The 24,590-nt window shown below is 46.7% G+C and overlaps 1 protein-coding gene across 5 annotated transcripts in view; it reads right to left on the reverse strand.

Annotated features, from left to right (window-relative positions):
- SENP5 (SUMO specific peptidase 5) overlaps positions 1–24,590 on the reverse strand; it is a 362,099-nt gene that overhangs the window by 47,710 nt on the left and 289,799 nt on the right. For all 5 annotated transcript variants that reach the window (XM_069618625.1, XM_069618622.1, XM_069618626.1 and 2 more), the window contains exon 11: positions 5,674–5,724. In XM_069618625.1, the coding sequence (XP_069474726.1) occupies positions 5,674–5,724 (51 nt within the window). The remainder of the gene's footprint in view (positions 1–5,673; positions 5,725–24,590) is intronic.

Raw genomic sequence — 24,590 nt, forward strand, 5'->3', positions numbered from 1 at the left:
GATCCTTTGGAGGCACCCCGTCTGCCTCCAGCGCTCCGAAAAAGGGCCGTCCATGCTGAAGCACTCCAAGGGCCCGGGCCGTCTCAGAGTCGGTCTTGATGGCCTGTAGAGACTCTTCCACCGCCTTACCAAAGAGGTTGTTGCCGTCGAACGGCATGTCCAACACTCTGGTCTGGACGTCCTGGCGAAAGTCTGTTGCCTTGAGCCATCCTCGTCGTCGGAGGCAAACTCTGTTGCCCAGTTGGCGAAATCCGGTATCGCCAATGTCCGTTGCCACCGTAATGGCGTGATCCGACGCCACCTCGCCCTCCAGCAGAATTTCTAGGGCCTCTGCCCTTTTTTCATCAGGCAGGAAATCTAGCAGGGGAGCCATTTTGAACCAGACGGGATGTCTGCTGTGTCATCGCCGCCGTCGTCCATCCCCGTCGCCGTATCCTCTCCCGGCGAGGGGGATGAGGGGTCCACCAGCCTCGCGGGCACAAAGGGCGGAGAGGGGTGGACTCTTCGCTTGTTCGGAGGGTTTCCTGACGGGCCAGGTTCTGGATCCTCTGTCGGGGTCCGTGGTAATCTCGTCCTTATCTTGGTACATAAGGATTGTATTGCCAACAAAATGGCCGCCGAGCTATCCTGGGGCTCAGGCAATGGCTGCGACGGACGGGAAGGCTGTTCCACTGGGCCCTGTTCCTCGTCGCTATCTTCGATCACATCAGCAGGGAACCTTCTCGAACCTCTCGTTGAGGTTTATGAACCTCTCATTGAGGCCTATGGACCTTTCGTTGAGGCCCCTCTCGGTCTCCACCAGTTCCTCCTCAGAGGCTGATTCGAGTCTGTAGCGGCCACCACCCCCCCCCCCTTTTTCAGCCGGGGCTTCACAGGGGTCTTAGCGGTGGGCTGGAAAGAGGATTCCCTCCGCGGCGGCAGGGATACTCTGGGCCCAGAGGCCGTTTCCATTGGCGTAGTCTCAGCCGGCTCTGCCAGGGTCGCAGAGACCACTCCGGTAGAGGCCTTAGCCGGGTGGATCAAGGCCCTCGCCACCTTAGGTGCGTCCTGGGCCTTCGCCTTGAGGGGAGGGTCAACGCCTCGCTCCCCCTTCGAGATCGACCGGGTCCTCTCCAGCGGACTACCCGGGTTCTCAGACTACTTCTTCCCCCAAACCAGAGCGCTGGCTCGTGGTCGAACGTGCCGGGGAAGTAGCGCCCTGCTTGGCAACCGAAGAGCCCGACCTTTCGGCGCTCCCGGTGCCCGCGGACTCGCGGTGCTTAGCCTTCTATTGGGCCCCCGTCGCCAGGGCGCCCTCAAATGACTTGGAAGCCCGCTCAACCTTCTTCTTCGCCTTCTCACTGTGCCCATCTCCAGCCAGGAAGCAAGGCGGGAACGACAATCTTGTTTGGTCCGTCCCGAAAGGTTCTTGCAGAACGCACAGTCCTTCTCCACGTGCGTCTTGTCCCCATGGAGGCTGTAGAGACATTGCGAATGCTCGTCCTCCTTGAAAACGTTATATAATCCGCATCCAGGGCAAACAGCTTGGATCCGGGCGTCGAGCTTCCTTTGTCCTGGGCCATGTCCGTTGAGGTAGGCCGCAGATCTTCCGGAATCCTCCAAGAAGTGTAAACTCGACGAAAACTTCACCCTTGAGGGGCGTAGAAGAATTCCGAAACGGGTCCCCGTTATCGGAAGTAGAAACGGTGGAGCTTGATGCTCGATTAAACCTAGAAATGAGAAAATCTCCTGAAAAAGCGTGAAAACGCAGTAAAAAAAAAACTCGAGAGCCAAGTACGAGGACTCCCAACACTTGAGCGTACGGTAAAAACCGAGGATGGCTGCCGGAGGCGGGGCTTAGGGAGAGGGCAGTCATTGCTGGGCGCAGTATGACCCAGAGATCAGTGATTGGTTACTACTAAGAAAGACAGATCACAAACGAAACTGATACTGATTTTTTCTTTATCGAGGATTCCCAGCCTGACGGGGAATATTCATGAGCATGTGAAACCATGCCAGACCCCATGCTGGAGAACTTTAATTACCGCTCTGAGTGTTTTTAAATACGAGAAAGTGCATGCTTTTAAATGAAATATGTAACCGATAGTTGTGAAAATGTGTAATTTTGCTGTCTCTTAAAGAATATGTATTAATATGAATTACTTTTAGTATTTTATGTTAAGGTTTATCTGAAACCATAAACCTTTAATAAAAATTGATCTTGCTCACCTCCCAGCAATAATTGGAGCGAGCGTCAGACTTCGGATTATGTTAGGATAGTTTTTCTGAAGTCCAACTAAGGGCTTAGTAAAATCATTTAACTGAGGCAGTACAAGACTCCACTCTTAGTACAAGGCTGTAGCACCGGAGTTCAGGGTAGCGTAGACAGAGCAGCCAGGCTTATCTTAGGAGGGAGAGAGGGCTGTAGAATCCGTACAAATGAAATTGTAATAGAAATGGTCCAAAGAAACACTATGTATGTAAAAATAAATTATGTATTTAAATACGGGTAGGCCCAGATAAATCGAGGGGTAAATAAGTACCATCACACATGTAATCACAATTATCAAAACACAAGACTATATACTTTAAGGTGCACAGACCAAAGCATAAACCTTATTTGGAACACCTAACAGTAGTTCTAGCTCGAACCTTTTCATACACATTCAGTATATGTCGCACCTATTCTTGGGGAGTAAATACCAATGGTTACTTTCACAATTACAGTAATGCCAGGGTAGTAGACCCTACCAATTGTACAATGACTCCCAGTAACAAATCACAAAGTTAACTGGACAGTATACGTGTTGTGAATAGTGGAACACTTATTCCAGATACAGTAAAAACCTATGACGACTTGTGATAGCAGAGTTATACTAGGTGAGCAAAACCTAAGGATGTAATATTCAATTACAGGTGCTTTTGAGATCAGTGAAACAGATTGAGATAAGCAGTAACTCCTGAAACTTATTTTGGGGCTGGCACACAGCTAACTCAAGGTATGTAAAACCCATATACTTTTAACCACACAATGAAGTCAAGGTTAGATCTTTCCAAACTATACAAGTACCTTATGCATGATATAGGAGGACAGTTGGAACCAAAGACTCTGAGCCGGTCTACAACCGCACAAAGAAAGCAAAACCCAATGTTAAACTTTACCGAATGCCTCAGTTATTCTAGATAGGCAACAAACTAATGCAGACTTATTCTGGACAGGCTAGCACCAAGTCAGGGGAAGCAAGACCCAGTTGGGGAACACTCATACAATTATCCTAACAGGAATAATCTGGTGAAACCAACACATTGCTTTTGGGAAGAGGCACAACCTAATCACAGGTGAGTAATATACCTTCACATCTACTTTCTATTAGAATGGCAAAACGGTTTTCTAAGGAAAGAAAGATGTTAACCATACTTAAGAATAGTACATCACACATCCAAGTTAAGAAATAACTCTTGTAACTGTTCACTCTTGGAGTTACAGTTACCAACCAACTCTTTTACAAGTAAGTAACTTTTAAACACTTTCGTTTTCTAGGCAAATGTCCCAATCCCTAAAAAGCATTTCCCTTATTCTTGGAGCATGAGTGTTCTTAGTGGCAGAAGGGGCTAGGGGATCACTAGGATCTAGTGACCAACAGACAGTGTCAGAATAGGTTCTTAAGTAGAACAAGTCAGTGTTCCTTAGGAAGACTGGGCAAACAGGTGAGTACTTTACTTCTAGAGCTAGAAGAGGATCCAGGGGCTTCGCAGAAGACACCCTAGTAGGATTCTAGCAGTGGTACTAGGTGAGATGCTTCCCCATCACAGAACACACCCCACAGCTACACAGATATCCTAACAGGCTTATGGTAAGTACATACCCAAGTCAACACAGTGCCTCATCATTGCAGATTGTGCAGCAGGGGGACTTCAGGATCTACAGCCAAATACCCGGTCAGTAAATTTCCTTGTCGTGGTGACTGAAAACACCTCAGAAGGAACTTTGCAGCAGGGATCAATGGAGAGGACTCTAGGCGAGGATTTCCTCACGGCTGAATGTGGTTCTGCGGAATTGGCACCTTTTCAAGGAGCACAGAAGAAGACAGAAAATAGCGGTTGAATTCTCATCATTACAAAGGTCCAGCACTCTGTTGAGGGGACTTTTCAGACTTGATTAGTGTCTCTGGAGATACACCAGGATGCCCACGAAGTTTCGGCGAGATTCGGAATGCCAACGATCATGCCCCGCACAATGGCTCAAGGTCCCAGAGTATTGCAGCAACGCAAGGTCGCAGCAACGCGTGGGATGGCTCAAAATGCAGGTCTTCTTGCGTCTAGTGGGTCTCACCAGGCTCTTGGTCGGGGTCATCATTTTCCCCAGGTTGATTGGAAGGGCTACAGCAGGCCGTGGTTACACAGCAGGCTCTCTGATAGCTGGAAATCGGCTCAGCCGCTTTTCCTTCATCATCCCCTTTGGTTTCAGGTCCATTGGTCGACTTGTCTTCAGCTTCCAGGTTCACAGCATTTAACAGTAACTGCAGCCCAACCTCTGCATTTTCTCCCTGCATTTTACAACAAGGGGCAGTCTGGTTGTCCAATCAGGACAGCCAGCCCCCCACTGGGATTTGTCCCTATTCAGGCAAGGAGGAAGATAAAGGGCTGTGGAGGTTTGAACTCATCTCTCGCTTCCTGCCTCCACAGACAGACTGGAGCCTAGGCGGGGAGTCCATGGGACTCCTGCCAAAGATAAAAATCACACAAAGGAATTTCCCCGCACTGGATGCCAGGGAAAGCTACAAGAAAGGAGAAGAAACACTAAAATGGCAACAAAAAGACGACAGGGGCCATTTTGGTAACAATAAGCACCCTTCAGTGCCTTAACTGCAGTTGTGAACAAAGGCCACGGTAAAGGCGTACCAAATTAATACAAGGCATCGCTGCCACCAGCCATTGAAGGTAAGCTTGTCCCTGTAACAGAATGGTTACAGTTTTAGTGCGAAAGGTGATACATTGCATCTCCCCAGCAATCCACATAAGGTGGGGAGTGCTGTTTCACCCAACAAAATGTAAAAGGGATCCAAAGATCCTTTCTACCCTTGGGAACCGTAGTTCTCCCAAGGTTAGTCAGAAAAAGTTATTGTTGGCAAAAAGTTGTTAAAGAGGATAAGATTAAAACGACACTATGGAGAGTCAAAAATTACACCCATAAAAAGAGTAAAATATTCAGCGAGTGTGGAAAAAGGTTGCTACTCACAGGAGGTATTAAGGAAAAATATCCCACTAGAAAAGCAAATAAGTTCTGGGGTTGACAGGTCGGGAAGATTTAGCATTTCTATGAAAATCTTATCCAACAGATTACAACAATCACTTCACTAGAAATGCCATCCTGGCAGTCAAAATTCTGCATCTCTTGATGACTGGTACGAAAATGTTTCTCTAATGTTGGAACAGCCATACTGGAGCCCTATTGCAAAGGCGCAATGCATTACGCTAAGATCTTACTATACACTAGTCCTTTCTGGTGCAAGAAGTTCCTACTACAGCAGAAGTGGTGGAATTTAAAATGAGCTTTCAATGAGCGCATGCAATGACGATATACACTCACCATATACTCAGTTAAGCTGCAATTTCCATTTCATTAAACTTTATAGAGTGCCCAACCCCGGGATTTAAGAGAATAGTCAAAAATGTTAACTCAGTACATCTTACCTGAAGAACAAACACACCGCAGTCGCTGTCATTTTTCTGTTGTGGAATGCACTTAGATAAAAGAAAAAACAGAATGTCAAAAACAGTTTAAAAAAACATTTTAATACAGTGTCTTTTCACAAAGGTAAAAACACCTTATTACACCAAAAAAGCTATTTTGTTGATAAAATTAGGCTCATTGAGGTAGTTTTTAAAAATTGTTATGTTTTACTAATCACTAATGGGAAACAAAAACTAGACCTAATGGTTTCATCACACCCACTTTCCTTTGGATATATATTTTTATGGGGCTAGTAAAAATCAAAAAAACTCATTATATAAGAGGAAATCAAGCATTAAACTGCACAACTATGAAGGATTTGCAACTTCATCTGAAAATGCACCTGAGCAAGATTCCACAGCAAGATTCCACAAAATTGAAAAATTTGGCAACAATCTGCCAAGCATTCAACCTTGATCAGAAAAAAACTGCACTATATGATTTATGATATGGCATTTATAACGCGCCTATACACAAGTGTTTCAAGGCGCGACGAGGCGGGGGGGGGGGGGACGACAAAGGGAGAGACAACGATCCTACTAGGCCAGGTGTCATTCAGATTGCGCAAGTGCAGGGTGGAGGGGAAGGGAAAAGTGCAAGGGGGAAAGGGAGAGAAGTGCAGCACAGGTTAGTTAGAAACAAGATAAATAATAAGGGCCAGCTGGTGGCAAGTGCAAGATAAGTGCAGACAAGTGCTGGGAGGGGGGGGGCTGTAGGGATACAGAGACAGTCCCACAAGTGCAGGGGTTGCCAGGGAGGCAGGGCAGGAGAGAGTGGGAGGGCCACAGACCGGGATAGGCGAGTGGCCCCTTTTCAGATTCATTGCAGTTACAGTAGTATTAACAGGGTAGAGGGGGAGAGAAAGCGGAGGCAAAGAGGAAGGTTTTGAGGTGCTTCCGGAACCGGAGATGGTTCTCCTCAAGTTTCAGAGAGGCAGGAAGGCTGTTCCAGAGGGAGGCCCCTGCTGCAGGGAGAGATCTACCCCCAACTCGTTGCTTGGAGAAGCGGCTGACCCTGAGGGAGGTGGATGAGCGAGGAGCTTGAGAAGGAAGATATTTAGGAAGAAAGAGTTGAAGGTATTTTGGCCCGAGGCACCAGAAGGCCTTGTGGACAATGCAGAAGGTTTTGATCTTAATCCTCACAGCCACTGGGATCCAGTGTAGCGATTTCAGTCCTGTAGAGATAAGGTCCCTGGGCTTCAGGCCAAGGACAAGTCTCGCAGTCCTGTTCTGGGTGAGTTGCAAAGGGCTGAGAGTAGAGGCAGGTAGATTTAGATAGAGGCTGTTACAGTAGTCCAGCTTTGAGAGAACCAGGGCTCTAGAGACAGTGAGCTTCTGGGGGAAGGAGAGGAAAGGAAGGATACCTCTGAGAAGGTGAAGCTGGTAGCGTGACTTCTTAGAGACGTCAGATATGTGATGAGAGTGTGGAGTCGAAGATGACCAAGGTTTTTAGCCTTGCAGGTAGGAGCAGGAAGAGGGCCAAGAGAGGCCGACCAGAGAGCTGCAGGGAAGGAGGGAGTGGGTGTGCCGATGAGTAGAACTATATAGGTTTTGAGTGGGTCTTGGATTTCTCAAGTTCACACTTCCTCTGCACATGGTACATCGAGTTTCAAGAAGCTACAATGGTATGTCAAGGCTTGGATAGTGTGCTGAAGAATGTTGCAATTTGAACACAAGATGGCTAAACATCACTTTATCCCTGGGTGTACCCATTTCTAACAAATGTACTGCTAATAAAACACATTGGACAGTGTTAGGACAATGCAACCTCATTTTTCAGCATTGGTTATGGCTTAGAATGAATAAGGGGCGAGCAAGCAACCCAACACAGTATTCATACATCCTCATCTGCTTGATGCCTCCAGGCTTAGCTCGCTTTACAAATGAAAGAATAAACCGCATCAAACCAGCCAGTAACAGGGCTGGGTGGACTTCACACATGGTCATGGGACCCTTCAGGGCTCTGTAAAAAGCAAGTAAATACAGCAAGCACTCTGCATCCAGAGATCGTGAAGCTATTGCAAAAGCATTGCATGGACAAGGTAGGCAGATTGAAGAATTCCTGAGTGAGATTGATCTACTGGTCTAGGTGAGATGAGGAGGCTTCTTGGGATTTCTTTTTCCCCCTTACATACTTGGTCATCAGGGAGAATATCAATGGGAGGGATATGCATGACTATGCAGGCTGTGGTAGATTGCCTAATGCCCAGAAGAGATCACTTCAGGTGTGACGATTTCCAATAATAATATTGAAGGAGGACATGAATATTTAGCCAAGATCTTGGCAAGAAGATTTGTTGAAGTGCTGTCTTGCTTGACTCAAACTCAAGACTGGGCTAATTTCTGGCAGAAATGGCTATAAAATGAGGGAGTTGCTTAAATGAAAGTCATCGCCTACACTCAATGAATCATCAGTACACCAGCTCTGCAACTCAGTGATGTATTATATGTGTATTTTCTAAAGAGCATCACTTGCATCATCACCGCAGACCACCTTTTTTCACCCCAGGCATCTTGTGGCAAAGCAGACATTTGAACGCTCTGGCAGCACATACTATAGTATACACCCCTGCTGGTGACTTCCAGAGAAAAACATCCTGAACAGATTTGCGCAATCAAATGTCCGCCATGGAAAGGCTCTGTCATTTCAATGGAAAAAAATGACTTGGTTGTAATTTACTTCAAATTGTGAGGGTACCCCATTTCTTACCTACTACTGCCACCTAAAACTCCCCCCCCCCCCAACCCGTTTTATCCCTTAACCAACACATTCGAAATAATATACATAAAGAAAATTACAAGTAATTTACTTTGTGACAAGAACACAAGACCCATGGAAATGCATAAGACTTTCGCCTGCAATACATAAACACAACCTTTCCCAGTTTGTTTTATGTGTGTGTCTCCTTTGTTTAGTGTTGTACACTTGATTAACAAAATCAATTTCTACATCTTGGTGAAAGTACAACATACGCCATCCTCTGCATATGCCAGTGTTTAACATTATGTATGTTACTGATGAAGCATGCATTTTTCGGAAGAGCGCATGCACGTAACCCTACCAATAAGGGATGCATCGACCACTTTTACTACCTAAAAATAGGCAAATACTATCCAAAAAGAAATGGAAAGTAGAAATACTCCAAACCCCCAAAAATATAGGAAACTATACATAGGAGCCCACACAGCTCTACAGACACGCTTGGACAAGTAGTACACAGTGCCACTAGAAGAAACTATTACTTGGACAAGTAGTACACAGTGCCACTAGAAGAAACTATTACTGCATGATCCAAAGAGGTAAATATCTTTTAAGGCACATTAATAGTTAGGTTAAAAGGAATACTTATTACAAAAAAAGTTTGTTTTATAGTTCAATTTATTTAAATGCTTATAAAATAGTACTATTGGGAATAGGCATTACTTTTTTACTCTAAAAATAATAATTTTACTCCGGCTTCAAAATCTTATCTGGAGCACTGCATCAATACAGTTTTGTTTCATTAGTTTTAAACAATGCGCATTTCACTTAACATTCTCTGTTCATCGGTTTTTCTTTTTACATCTAGGATTGACGGAGGTCATTAACCTGTGTAGCGGGTAATCATTGTTAAACATTTTCTCCACTTAGCTCTCCCAACTTTTTATTTAATGAAGAGTTGGGAATAAGATTACCATTGTTCTATCATTTATAACATTCGCTTCGAAATATTTTACTTATACTTTTTCAAACCAGTCTGGTCACTTTTTAATCTACCATACCTTTCAAATGTACAATGCATGTCTGCACGCATTTATGCTTGATCTAGATTACCCCGATAAAGAAATGGAAGCAAGACAAAAAAGTCGAGAACTACCATTGTAAGACAGTTACACCGAAAACGAATTTCCTGAACCTAACCCAAGTAGAATGGACGATGGGTCCACTTGGTGTAAATGCCAGCATTGTAACAACCATTGTACTTTCACCAGCCTGACAATTCATTCTTTTCCATGTGATGGGACAGTGTGTATATTAAACCATATTCACATACATCTATCCAACCATCCATCCTCACTAATATAAAAATACCGGACTTCAGAACAACCACATGTCACTATCCACTTACAATTGTTTTGTGGGTATTCCCTTTCAATGTGTGTTAGGCAGGATTGTACGCAGTAACCCCGTGGGACTCTACACCAGCCTTGTCCTCTTGGAAATAGATAACCCAACCTTTCGTATAGGCCTGCAGTACACAAGTTGGTAGAGTGACTGAGCAGCCAGGCATATCTCAATGTGAGCTGTAGAGTTGCAGAGTTTCACAGTAACATGCATTCAAATAACACTTATACTCAAGGTTTCTTGATAAAATAATTATTCATTTAACAGTAAGTTTTAAAATGAGCCTTCTTTGGAAGGGAGCAGTATGCAACACCTCGACAAAACACTCCTTCAGTTCAATCAAGTAAATAGATACCCTTTTGGAATGGTACACAGCTACTTCCCACACGCTGAGGGGACTTCCATAGTTAGTACACAGTGGACATTAATATATCACTTTTCACACTTAAATTGGAATACTGAAGTTATGGCAAAAAAGGAAAAGGTTAGGGAAGGAAACAATGGTTAACACGTTTCTCAAATAGGCAAGCACTTTTTGAATCCCCAATGCAATGTAGGTTAACCCTTTCCCAGCTATACAAGCAAGATTTGTATGACATTTTAGAGGGACAGTTGAACACAAACTCTGAGGGTAAGAAGAGTCTTCAGGGAGCCAGGACAGCCAATGTCAATTGAGCAAAGTCTAGGGGAGCTGAGGCACTTCTGGAAGATTACCCCAAATTCTTGCACAATGTTAAAGAAAGTTTTGTTGCAAAAAGAATCACTGTTGGGCCACAAAGCTGTGAGGCTTGTGAGGGGCAAAGCTGCAAGCAACTCTGCAAAGGGCAGCCAAAGCAAGTCTGCAGTGAGAGCAAGCAAGCTACACACAAGTGATAAGTAACCCTAATTTCACAGTACCTGGAGTCTCAAGAAAAGGTTCCATCTGGCTTATGTTCCCGTTGTAGACCTGCAGATCCTGGGCCTCAGTCATGGCGACAATAGCAAGGACGCCTGGGGAATCCCACACTATGGTTCGAAGGTCGGCGGCAGCAATGGGCGCAATTCAGTTTGGCGGCAGCAATGGGCGCAATTCAGGTCAGCAGCTCTTTGCGGTTATAACTACTCGCAAATAGCACCACCGTGGTTCTTGGACACCTTATGGACTTTCATTGCTTCTGGGGTCCAGCACTGTGTTGAGGGGGCTCAGGCTTGGTTAGTCCTGCTTTGAGGGAGCCCGGAGGATCTTCCTGGAGCTCGGGTCCGGCTTAAAGGAAAAGCACTAGATTCTGGTATTCCTGTCCCTTGGCACTTGATTTCTGATGCAGCGAAGAAGTACAGCCAGCAGAGAGAGGGGTCCAAATCGAGTTAGTCTTTGGGCTGATTGGTCCCACAAACCCAAGGGGAGAAGTCGTCCTTTGCAGGCATCTGTATTAGATTATAAATTCGGAGCGCCAGCACTGCAGCAGGGCTTCAGCGGGCAAACCAATGGTTCAGGAGGGTGCAGCAAGCTTCTCTGTTTCTTCTTCGGTTCCTTCGTCCAGTGGTCGACTGCCTTCTTTGCAAAAGACCTTGCCTTTTATGCAGGTTTCTCCCATTCTTTCGCAGCCTAGCTGTCACTCACAGCAAGATGGCTGTCCTCCAAGGATAGCCCGCCAGCTAATCACCTTTGGGTTCATTCCTGTAACCGAGGAGACTAAGCACAAGGAGTTTCGGAAACCTCCCTCACTTCCTGCCCTGCCAGACACGCTGGAGCCAGAGGTGGGTTTCAGTATTGAAGTCCAAAGACAAAATGAACAAATGGACCAAACCTGGTAATCTCAAGAAGGACCTTTCCAACAAGAAATGGCAAATAAGACGACCAGGGCCATTTTGACAAAATGAGCACCCATGGGTGCAATACTGCAACTGAGGGTTCATCCTGCGGTAAAAAAACACAATGGTAGGAAAAGTAAACCACGCCACCAGCCATTAATTGTAGAAAGGGTATCAACAAAATATTGCATGAGAAGGTACACAAAGAGTAACCCCTCCAGCACTCTATGTAAGATAGTGTGTGTGGGTTACAAAGAGAAAAAAGTAAAGTAAATTTCACTTTACTACTCTTGGAAACAAGTTTATCCAAGAGAAGGTATTTCAACCTTAGCAGAAATCCAAAGGACTCGTCTGACACTGCACTGAGGGTGCGGTGTGTCACAATGTAAAAAGATAATGCCTATGGAGTTTGTCAGACTCCAAAACCAAAAGAAAGACCGGGTTCAAATCAAATAAAAATACATGAGAGTGGGGAAAAGGTCTCTCTCTTCAGGATGAAAATTACAAGCCCTGAAGTACAGCAAAAGAGATTGGGGTCTTTAAGGTAGAAGGGAATTCGCACATTTCTGAAAATTCTCCCCCAACAATGTGGGATTTAAATCTGGCCGGGATTCAATTAAATCATGAGAAAGGAAGGGAACCTGGATACCTTGTCTTTGTTGGATGTATTAAATATAATTTCCACACAATTTTGCATTTTTGGTGCTGGGTTGTAACGGGAATCGTTTATTTTTGGGTAATAAACGTCCTTTATAGGTACAGAAGGGGTTCTTGTGTCCCCTTGTGGTCAGCCGACACGTGTTTCGAACTGTAGGTCCTTCTCAAGGCTATGACTTTCGGTCCGGCGCAGACAGCTGAATGCAGTAGACGGAGAAGCACTAAACTCCATTGCCCAACAGGAGCCACTGTATACACAGGAGCACCCATATCAAGTCAGAACCCCATAGAGGGCGCCGGGCCGAAAGTCATAGCCTTGAGAAGGACCTACGGGTCGAAACACGTGTCGGCTGACCACAAGGGGACACAAGAACCCCTTCTGTACCTATAAAGGATATTACCCAAAAATAAACGATTCCTGTTAAAACCCAGCACCAAAAACGCAAAAATTGTGTGGAAATTAGATTATTTAATACATCCAACAAAGACAAGGCATCCAGGTTCCCTTCCTTTCTCTACCAAGCAAACGAGGTGTGGGCTGCACCTCCACCATAACCTGTGATCTTGCTGCAACATTGTCCTGCGAAAATGGAACCCGAACACTAGAGCTCAGCAGGGATGGTTCCACCCTAGAGCCTAAACCCCCACACCCCGCCCCTTTCAATTAAATCATGCCACACCATTGTAAATGTCAAATCATTACTTTTGGAAGCTACTGGTCCAGTAGTATTAAAGGGATTTATTTGGGGGGTAAAAAGGATTAAAATTAATATTTGTTCATCTAGAATGGTCAAAAGTGGTAGCTGAACAATGAAGCAGCTTATTAAAGAGCACCCTTTGACCAAAAAAACTCACATTACCATGTTGGCCCTGCACTCCTTGTCACATTTCCCCAGATATGTCACAAGATAATATCCTCCTTTTGCAGTCACATACTGTGTATGTTTTTTTTATCTTCATGTCACATTTTAAGGGAAGAGTTGATGAATAGCAAGATTCTACAGGAAAATACTTGAGATTAACCTACCACAGCCTCATCATCTCATGGATTGCAATCAGGCTATATGGGGCAAGATATCTGGTATGTATAAAAAAGTCATGTTTTTTAAATTAGCTACATTCATCATTTATTGTATTACTCGGACTATTGTACATCCTCTCAGCAGATGTTCAGGTATGGCATTGGTGAATTAACTGCAGATTTGGAAACTAAGTGTGTCATACGTTGCCAGCCTCAAAGAATTCCCAAGTTCAGGACATTATGATAGATTTCACAGTATTGAAGATATCCAAAGAGTAAAGAATATTTTTGGAAGCATACATTGATTTGTTTTTAATAAAAACAGTGAATGTGAATGACAATTATCGCTTGAAAAAATGACTTCAGTATCTCAGTTTACTACTGTACCATCTCAGTCATTAAGTCTTCCCTGTTCTTAAAACATGTACAAAGTATGTGGTTGCAAAGGAGGGGAATGTGTGAATTTGATGTGCCAAGAATCAATTTCTAATATTATTGGTAACTAGCAGCTACACAGTGCTAGACAAATCATTGTTCGACCAATCTCAAAAGTGTTCATACTCCAGCAATATGTACTGCCACTTTTTTTAAAAATCTTTCTTTATTGATTTTTATATCAACAAACACAGGAGTTAAGACAAACACTCCAAGGCAATTAAGAAAACAACAATTCCATCCAATTAAAACAACATCAACCCGTCCCATCCAACTAGAGTGCCAACCCATGAAGTATTTAACAAAAGAGACCATAAGTGATAGTCATATACCTAGTAATATATACCACATCATCGTATATCAGGGATGCGGGGGGTTCTGGAGTCTTGACGCAGAGTCATGGGGGACGAGAGGGGAGGGGGGCATCACCACCCAAAACCTTGGGGGAACCAGGTTGTGAATTATTCTGGGCGCCCGTTACATAAGGTCTGAATGGAGCCCAATAATCCACAGGCTTACTATTCTACAGAAGCGTTGCATTGTAGAGGGACTCTTTCTTCTCACATATGTTCATGCAGTTAAACCATTCACGGTAAGAGGGGGGCTCTAGACTGACCCCAGGTCCTAGCAATCCAGGACCTGGCTATAATTGACACCATTGCCAACAGTTTCAACACCCTCTTAGGACCAGGGTCAAAGAGAGCAAGCAGCCACATTTCAGGAGCACACAGGTTATTCAACTCCAGCATGTCGGACATGGCAACTTTAATTTAATTCCAGAATGGTCGCACCGGGGCACAACCCCAGGCTACATGAAAAAAAGTCAGCGTCATCGGATTTGCATCTGATACATTGGTGGGACCTGGTCGGGTAGAACCCGTGGAGTTTGGCTGGAGAAAAATACGTCTGATGGTTAAACTTAAAGTGGATCAGCCGGAAGCGGACAGACATGGAAATGGTACGAGTTTGTGCGCAGATTTGCTTCCATTGATTATCGGTGAGTTCCCTCCCTAGATCAATATCCCATTTAGCACTAGAGTTAAGTACAGGTAACATCTTCTGGTCCCTGATACATAAAGATGAGACAGAGGGCGGGTTAGTGACAAACAGGAGGATCGCAGAGAGGGGAGGCAGTGTTGGGAAACTGACCAATCTGGCCTTGAGCACCTCCCGCAGCCTCAAGTACAGCAATTGTGTGACAGCAGTACAATCCCCCATGCCCTTTACATCAACTAAGGCAATAAATCTACTGTGTTGCAAGAGATCAGCCACTTTGATTCCCAAACGTTCAAAATGCTGCCTAAAGATAAGTTCATGGGTGAGGGGGACACCAACGGCGCAATACAAGGACAGTTTGGGGGAATACCATCACTCGTGGGCGGTCTCTTGCTGCAACTGTTTCCAGGCCCTCAGGGTATTGGCCACTGGTTGTATTTCAGTCTGCATTGTGCTCACCAAGACTTCCCAGAGCAGTCCCTTCACATCTATTGGGTAGGACGTGGCTTTTTCAAGGGGAATATGTGGAAGTTCGTGGGATGGGGACCACCACCATGTAGAGCACTGGATTTATGCAGCCAGGTAATAAGAGTGCAAGTCGAGGATCTCGAGACCACCTTGATCATATGGCAAAATTAGGGTCTCAAACTCTAGCCTGTCCCGTCCCCTGCCCACACTAGGCGAATCAACCACCTCCGGAGACGGAACCAATAGGCAGACGGGGGCCATATCGGAATATTATTGTAAATATATAGGAGTTTAGGAAGAATTACCATTTTGGCCAGGGCCATACAGGCCACCTGGGTGATGGGAAGGTGGGTCCATGCATCAACCTTATGCTCCAATTGTTCCAGGGCTTTAACATAATTCAGCATATACAATGTGGAGGGGGCGGTGGTAAGCAGGACACCCAGTTAGCGGATGCCATCCGGGCACAATCTAAATTCATCCCTCGGATCAGTAAGCGCTACACAGGGGTTCATGGGGAGGACCTCAGATTTGGACCAATTAATCTTTAAGCCAGATAAAGTGCCAATTAGGACTATCTCCTCCACCAAGGGAGCCATGCTGCTTTTAGGATTCTTCACATACAGCAACATGTCTTCCGCATAGAGATGGAGAGATGCGAGTAAATTTGGACTCCTCTGTGGGCATGAAACTCCCTTATGGCACAAGCCAGCGGCTCGATGGACAGCGCGAAAAGGATTGGGGACAATGGGCATCCTTGACACATGTCGCGTGTATGCGGTGCGACACTGAACAATTAGTGTAGATTTTGGCTATCGGGGCAGAGTACAGTAATTTGATCCAGCCCAGGAATGCTAAGCCAATACCCATTCTTCTGAGGACCTCAAAAAGGAATGACCGTTCAACCGAATCGAAAGCCTTTTTCGGTGTCAAGTGCAGCCACTACTATTGGGACATTAGGATCTACATTGTGTATCAGGGAAAACAGACGGCGTAAGTTGTTCGGAGTAGAGCGGCCAGGGACAAAACCTGCTTGATCAGGGAGGACTAGCGACTATATATGTGGCATTAATCTGTCTGCGAGGATATTGGCAAGAATTTTGTTATCCATATTTATCAGAGATAACGTCCTATATGAGGAGCATTTACGGGGGTCTTTAGTGGGCTTCAATAGAACTGTGGATAAGGGCGGTCCTGGTGGATTCTGGTAAGGTTCCACTCAGTCTGGCGGCCTCATACATGCCTCTCAGTTGTGGGATTAATAGATCTGCATAAGCTTTATACAGCTCAGCAGTTATTCCATCCGGGCCGGGAGCTTTCCCATTGGGAAGGGAGTGGATTGCTTTCCGGAATTCCTGATCATTGGGAGGTTTGTTTAGGGCCGTCCCCAGAGCAGAGTAAAGCCAGCCAAGGGCCACTCTATCCAAGTACATGGAGATCGACTCCTAGGTAGCTACAGTTTGTGAGTAGAGCTGATCACAGTAATCTCGGAACACCCTACTAATTTCCCCATTATCCCTAGTCAGATCTTCTGGGTCCTCTCTAGTATGGGATCAAGCAGGCATTCCCGCTTAATGGCCCAAGCCAGAGCTCGGCTCGGGTGATCCACTTCAGCGTTAGCGTAAGCGGTAGCAGCGATCAGATAGCCCAGATATCGTTCCTCCTTAATGGAGAGGAGAGTCAGCTCATCCCTTACCGTCTGAAGGAGGGTCCACACCTCTTCGGAGTGCTTAACCTCTTGTTCTATGGTGAGAATAGAGCGACAAATGGACTTTAAAACCCCCAACCTCCTTGGAGATACAGCACCGACGCAAGTAAACCCTAAACGCTTCCCAGACCACTCCACGGTCACCCACTGATCCCGTGTTGGTTTCAAAGAAGGCCTGAAAATCGCTCCTAATCTCCTCACGGAAGGCTATATCCTCCAGGGCAAGTGCCCTGAACCGCCAGCGGATGGGCCTTTTGGGGAGGGGAAGACCACGAATTTCAATCAATACCGGTGATTGATCAGAAAGGGACCGGGGAGGAGGAGAGCCTCCCCAACATTCTGAGCTAGCCAGGTGGACAGCATTACACAGTCAATCCTGGAGGAGCTTCCATGCGCCTCAGAATAATGTGAAAATTCCCTGGCCGAGGGATGTTTCAAACTCCAAGATTCGTGACGATCGTGATATTCGGCAACGGCCGCCTATTTAAGCGCAGCCTTCGGGACTGGATTTGGAAGCTGTGAGGACCCATCAAGAACTCGGGATAGGGCAACGTTGAAGTCCCCTGCCCAAATTATTTCATAGCCAGAGCATGTATGTAGGTGCGCAGCATATTCCTGCAAGAATCCCGGGTCATCACTATTTGGGGCATATACATTAATAAGGACTACCGTCCACCCTGCAATTTCACCCGTCAACATTAAGAACTGTCCCCCTTCATCCCCAATTTTGGTGTGTAACTTGAACTCCAGTGACTGATGTATATATGTGGTGACCCCCCCGTGAATAGGACGAGAATGGTGAACCATATCTGTGGACCCCCCCCCCCCACAGCAGAGAGCTTGTCCGAGCACGCTAGGTGGGTTTCCTGCTAGCACAAGAAATTAGCACTGAATTTGCTACTAGGCGTGCTTTTGTTGCATTCGTAAACCCCCTTATATTCCAGGTCATCACATTGAGTGTCCATGATGGGGCGTCATCTAACATAATAGGCATATGAGCGGGGGGATTGAGGTACCACACGGAAAGTCTCCATGCCTCCCTGTAGGTGCTCGGTAGACCATATCACCCAGTGGTGTGGTGATCCAAACAGAAGCAAGGTCCCCATAAATTACAGTCAGTAATTGGCACCAACATTGTTACTAGTAAGGAATAACCTCTCCATTAATACCTCATCCAACCTATCCCTACCCTCCCCCCCTCCCACACCAGAAACTAAAATGTATCGCCTCCCAACATCCCACCCCCACCCTGCCCATTCCCTCACTAGGAAGAGAGAAGATCATCATAACACTTGTAAACCTAAACAATAGGGCAACTGAATGGGGACGCCGTCAGGCACAGGGGGGAGTCGCAGCAGCTGGGGGTGCTCCATGCGACACAGGCCTGATTCGTACTTTAGAGGCTTCGCCGTAGCCCACCAGGTAGGAGGGCAGGATTCCTGTTGTACGTGGTAGCACAATGCATAATTTCACCAGAGATGATAGGACCAAGAGAGAGTACTTGGACAAACAGAATCTGAAATAGCATATTATGAAGCTCAAAGCGGGGCGCCCCCTGGGCTTGGAATGTCTCTGGCAAAGTGCTCCACAGCTTCAAACAATGTAAAAAAAGATGTCTTGCCATTCAGTATCACACGAAGCTTGGCCGGATACAGCATGGAGTATTAGACATTTTTCCTCCTGAGGATATTCTTGGCCGTCAAGAAGGCTCTTCTCTGATCCTGCACTTGTGGGGTGAAATCCGGGAAGAGTCGAATCGTCGCCGATCCCCAGGGCAGCTCTGCATTTTCCATGGCTGCACGGAAAGTATGTCCCTGTCCGATAGTTGAAAAGTGAAAATGCAGGCTATTCTCGGTCTCTCGAGGGATCCCAGGGGAGGCCGGGTTGCCAGAGACATGTGAGCCCTCTCCACCATGAACATGCGGGTGACCGGGGGATTCTCCAGGACTTCTAGTTAAAGTTTTTCAACAAAGGTTTCCGCATTGTCCATCGGGGTTGATACAGGGGTTCCTGAAATTTGAATATTTCTCCTAGACCTCCCTTTGAGGTCCTCATTCTTGGCCATTACCTTTTTGATGTTTTGTTGGAATGTTGTAACCTCTTGTGGAAGGGTCGTGATCTTATCACTGTCCCCGATCCGCTGTTCAGCGTCAGACATGCTACCACACCTTTTTTCTAGCTGGAGTGCTGAGACGTCTACCTTACAAGTAAGTGCGTCTATCTTGTCCGCCAAGTAGTCAGTGCTCCCCTTCAATGCAAGCAACATCTGGTTGAGAGCGGAGCTGTCCAGTTGTGAAGGGCCTGGGAGGTCCGAGGGGGGCGGGAGGAGGAGGTGGGTGTTCCGATCTGGCGTATTGATCCATTTTGGATTGCCGATTAGGGTTCCCCATGCGAGGCAGATTAGGCTAAACTGCCGGCAGTCTGTGCACCAGGGATCAAAAGATCCAGAGTGGGAGGGTAAAGGTTAAGTATTCCACAGACCTCCAGCCAATTTCGGGCATATAGCAGGATACTCACCCCTCAGAGTGATAGTGTATGGTTGTCTAGACCTTAAGGGTGAAGGTATGCAGCCATGAGGTAATTTAGATGGTAACCAGGTTGCGCTTCTAGGAGGGGGAGGGGAGAATCACAGGCCAACACAGAGCGACAATTCCAGCCCAGTCATTAGCAAAACCCTTGCAGATTCCAGTGCTTAGTGAGGGAATATCAGCAAATATTGAGTCTGGGACGGCGCGAATCCCTGCCAGTGGGCAACACTCCTGCAGCTATAATAAATGGAGGACCTGTGGGCCTGGGCAGGAGCCAGGTTTCACCATCTCAGAGGTACACCTGGAGCCCAACGCGCGAAGTCCAGTGCATGCCGCAGCTCCAAACCCAGAGGCTCCCATCCCTGATGAAGGCAGACAAATGCAGGAGGAGCACGGAGTAGAGCGGCAGCCCCCAGCGCAGTCAATGTGGCCAGGTCAGGACAGCAAGCATCCACCTCAGTTCACGTTGCGTTGCGCTGCACAGGCTCGATCGGTTCAGCAGGCCACAAGCCTGGCCCAAGTTATGCAATTTGGAAGGCGGCGTCTTACCAAGCCTCACCCCACCCGCTCATAGCAGCTTGAGAGGGGGGGGGGGGGGCAGCAGGCCCGTACAGCCACTTCCCAATGCAGAGCCCACCTCGTCGCCACCCGACCAGCGGCCCGCCGGCGGCTAGTAGCGGGTAGCAGTATGGGCAATGATTAAGCCACCAGGGGCAGCGCAGGCGGTGCAGTGCTGCTGGGCCGCCGCCCGGCTCAGGACTTCAGAAAAAGCTGCATTCAAAGGAAATATCCATAGGCAGATCCTGGCCCTTAGACACAGCGGTGGTGTGGGAGGAAGGCCATATGGCAGCTGCACAGGAAGATCTTGTCCACAGACCCAAGTCAGCACCGCTGATAATAGGGGGTGCCCGCAGCCCGGGTCCCAACGCCTCAACAGGTCCGCAAGCCTGGCAAAGGCCAAGTGAAGAAAAACAGGAGAGGCCGGCTGCACCTCATCAGCTCACAGCGCAGCCCACAGATGTATGGATAGTGAAGCAGATCAAGGGATCGCAGGAGGACCAGTGTTGCAGGCTCAACACTCAGTGCCTGGTCGTAAAGATGGCCGCAGAGAGTGCCCGGAGGAGCTGGCCCCCAAACTCAGCGATGGCATGGCTGGAAGCCTGTGTGTCGGCCGAGCGAATCGAATCAAATCAAGACGGCAGAGCCCCAGTTAGCACAGATGACAGCAGGAGACCTTCAGATCAATGCCCAGGGGGGTTCTGATGGATTTAGACCGGCTGAAGCAGGAGAAATGGGAGGATGGTCGTTTGCCTGTCTCTGAGCTTTTTCAGGCTGCAGCCATCTTCTCCAGCTGTGCAACAGCGCCTCCTGTTCTGCTACTTTGACTACTGTTGTATTACCACACTGGCCAAGTAAAACAAGTATGTATGTGTGATGATCATGTTGCCGTTTCGATTACAACCAATTCTGACTTATCCTTTAATACTTGGTGTAGAAATTTATTAACAATTTCTATCAAGTAGCTAGCTAGCGGTGAGGTTGGTTTGATGCTGCTTGACCGTGTTGTGCAGTAGCACCTGGAGCGTATCAAGTGCTAGACGGGATCACCACAGTAACTGATTTCAGGCCCAAATAAACAGACTCAAAGAATATGGCAAAGTACTACTTTATCAGTTCAATAAAGTAGAGAAATCTGGCAAGCATAACACATTGCAGCTCACACACTCTCAAATACATTTCCGTTACACAAAGGCTTTATACCTCAATATACTTCAGCTATGAAGTCATCCTACGTGGGAAATAGTAAAACCTATCGGGTGGAGGGATAGGTTAAGAGAATCATTCCCATTCGAACTTATTTTCAATAAGGGAACATATATACCTGTAGCTTAGTATAATAAAGATAATAATGGAACAATAACAGCAGATTGGCTTCTGCAACAATGTATAGTCCATCATCACATAGGCCATCCCGATTGCTTGGCACCCTCTTCCACCCTTGGACATTCAGCTTGTTAGCAGCACGTAAGAAAAATGAAACCCAGGTGAGGGGAACAACGTCCGACAACTGCCCACTTGGACAATCAGCCTACTATCTCATCAGTTAGGCCCCAAGCGAAGGCTTGATCTTTGCTGTGGACCTTGCCGACTGTTCTCTTCCTCAGAACTTTAAGGTAGTGAAGGTACATTGCTATCTTCGACTGGAGCGTTATGAATAGGCCTTGTTTTCTGGTCTTGCGCCACGTATGAGACCACCATGATTTGTCCATTCTGTCATTTTATTTAGTGCTATTGGATTCAATTATACTAGGTGCTATTGCTTGTCTTGGCCTCTGGAGACATGGGTGCTTCTGTTAGGTAGGTTTTTCTAAAGTCCACCTGGTTTGGGAACTTCACAAGACTTCTCTTGGTATTAGGGACCCAACTCTTAATAAAGGCCTGTACAACACAAGTCAGCAGAGTGGCTGAGCAGCCAGGCTTATTTTAGGCGTGAGTAATGTGAGCTGTAGAGCAGTACAAAGAGGTTGGTACATACACAGACCCAAGAAAAAACACACACACACACACACACACACACACACACACACACGATCCATTACTCATCGTAATCGTATTGCTGATGCTTGTATCTGCTTAGATTCACATGCTGTGCAGAGGACAACATCTAGTGGAAGCTGCAGAGTATTCCAGTTGTTTTCGAAACTTGAAAAAGGATGTCGACAGGGCGTGCCAGTAATACTATCCCTAGTGTGACGTCCACTGTACCCATGATCCTTCATGTGTCGAGGACCCTCAGATTGTTATTTTTCTGATATGAGGTTGCATGAAGTGTAGCGCGAGTACAGTTGTATCCAAGCAGATACATTATCAGACAAGCTCATAAGCATGCATGCGCCTTCTCTCCGAGGGGAGGAAAGGGTGGGCGCATTTGAATCTAAGCAGATCCAAGCATCATAAATACGATTAAGGTGAGTAATGTATCCCTTCTGAGGCTTGTGGAATTTGCTTAGATCACATGCTGTGCATAGATTAGCGAGCAGTGTTAGAAGGTGGTGGGATGTGAGAAGGTTCATGGGCGAAGAAGTGTCTTAGAACCACTTGTCCCACCTGTGTGTATGTCTTGGAATGAGTGGCAATGCGGAGTTAAAGTGTGTACTGAGCTCCATGTAGCTGCTTTGCAAATGCGGTCTAGAGGGACATTTGCAATGAAAGCCAGAGTGGCTCCTGTGCATCCTTGTGGAGTGAGGTCTGGGCGTGAAAGGCAGTCTTGTTTGATAGGGAATAGCACAATTGTATACATATGACTATCCACCTGGAGATGGCATTTTTTGAAATGCGGTCTCCTCTGCCTGGTGCTACGGAGACAAACAGTTGGTCTGTTTTTCTTAGCGGTCTTAGCGAACTGCCCTCCTCACATCTAGTGTGTGGAGTTTAACCTCAGCTGAGCTGGTGGGGTTCTGAAAGAAAGCTGGTAGCTCAATAGACTGGGTTACGTGAAATTTAGAGATGAACTTGGGGGAGAACCTAGGGCGAGTACGTAAAACCAGCTTGTCCTTGTGCATTATAAAGAAAGGATCCTGCACCGACAATGCTTGTATTTCACTAACTCTTCTTGTGGAAGTAATAGCATCTAAGAAGGCAGTCTTGTAAGTCAGGTTTTTAAGACAAGACTTGTGCATCGGCTCGAAAGGGGGTCCCATGAGCTTAGCGAGTACAACATTGAGATCCCATCCTGCAGCAGGTTTGAAATTGGAGGGGGGAAGTCTCTTTACTCCCTCCATGAATGCTTTGATGACAGGTACCTTCCACCATGAGACCTTATGGTGTGAGGTGGTATAGGCTGACGAGGCCGCCAGGTGGACCTTTAAAGAGTTGAATACCAACCCTGAATCTAGCAAGTGGAGCATATAAGTTAGAATGTGGGAAGGAGTACATTGTATGGGGTTAATTTGTTTAGACCGGCACCAAATTACCAATCTCCTCCACTTGTCGGAATAACAGTGCCTAGTGTTAGGTCTTGCTTCCTTCAAGATGTTCATACACCTCTGTAGTAGGTAAAGATGTCTGAACTCTGACTTCAGGAGCCATGCTGCAAAGTTGATTGAGTGAGTTTGAGGGTGCACTGTTAGTCCCCCGTGCTGAGTGAGCAGATTGTACGGGCACAGGAGCTTGATGGGATTACACATCGCCAGTTTGCGCAGATGTGGATACCAAGGTTGCGTTGCCCACATAGGACCAACTAGGATGAGCATCACTTGTTCCTTGTGGATCTTGTTGACCACTTACCTCATGAGAGGTGTTGGGGGGGGGAGGGAAGGAGTGTAAGAACATTTCCCTGACCAGTTTCCATAGAGCGTTCCCCTTTGAGCCTGGATGGGGGAACCTGGACGCAAAGTCTGGGCATTGATTGTTTTCGCTTGTAGCAATCAAGTCTATTGTGGGGAAACACCATTGAGAGAAGAGGTGCTCTACGACTCCTGCGTGCAGTCGCCATTCGTGTTCCTCTGGTAGTGGATCTTTGCTCAGCGAGTCAACCAGAGAGTTGAGTTCCCCTGGAACGTGCTGTGAGGAATATTTTCGGTTTGAGTGCCCATCTGCAAATTTGTTGCACAAGCTTGGACTGATATGGAGAACGTGTGCCCCCCTGTTTGTTGATGTAAAACATTGCTGTCCTGCTGTCTGTCAGGATTTGCACAGATTGGTTTGCTAGGTGAAACTCGAATGCTGAGGGCTTTGAATACTGCCAGTAGTTCCAGCAGATTGATGTGGTTCTGAGCTGCCGCCTGAGACCAGACCCTGAGCTGTGTGGTTAAGATAATGAGCCCCCCAACCGGCAAGTGAGGCATCTGTCGTGACAATCGCTTGTACTTCCAGATCGTGGAAGGGTTTCCCCTTCAGCAGATTCTCTCCACCACCAGCAAATATTTTTTTACTAGTGTTGGCGAAACGACCACTAGATCGTCCCACTGACCACTTGCCTGAGACCACTGTTTCGCCAACGACTCCTGCATGGGTCGCAGGCGCGTGCGGTACCAGGTAAATGCAAGATGCCATCATGCCTAGCAAACGTAAAGCTTTGCGCACCCTTATCTGGCGGCCGGCCTGATATTGCGGTATTTGCAGTAACATGTTTTTGACTCTTTCCTCTGACGGAAAGACTAACCCCTC

Source organism: Ambystoma mexicanum, chromosome 10 (genome assembly GCF_040938575.1).
Source record: "Ambystoma mexicanum isolate Mex_15411 chromosome 10, UKY_AmexF1_1, whole genome shotgun sequence".
Taxonomy (NCBI): Eukaryota; Metazoa; Chordata; class Amphibia; order Caudata; family Ambystomatidae; genus Ambystoma; species Ambystoma mexicanum.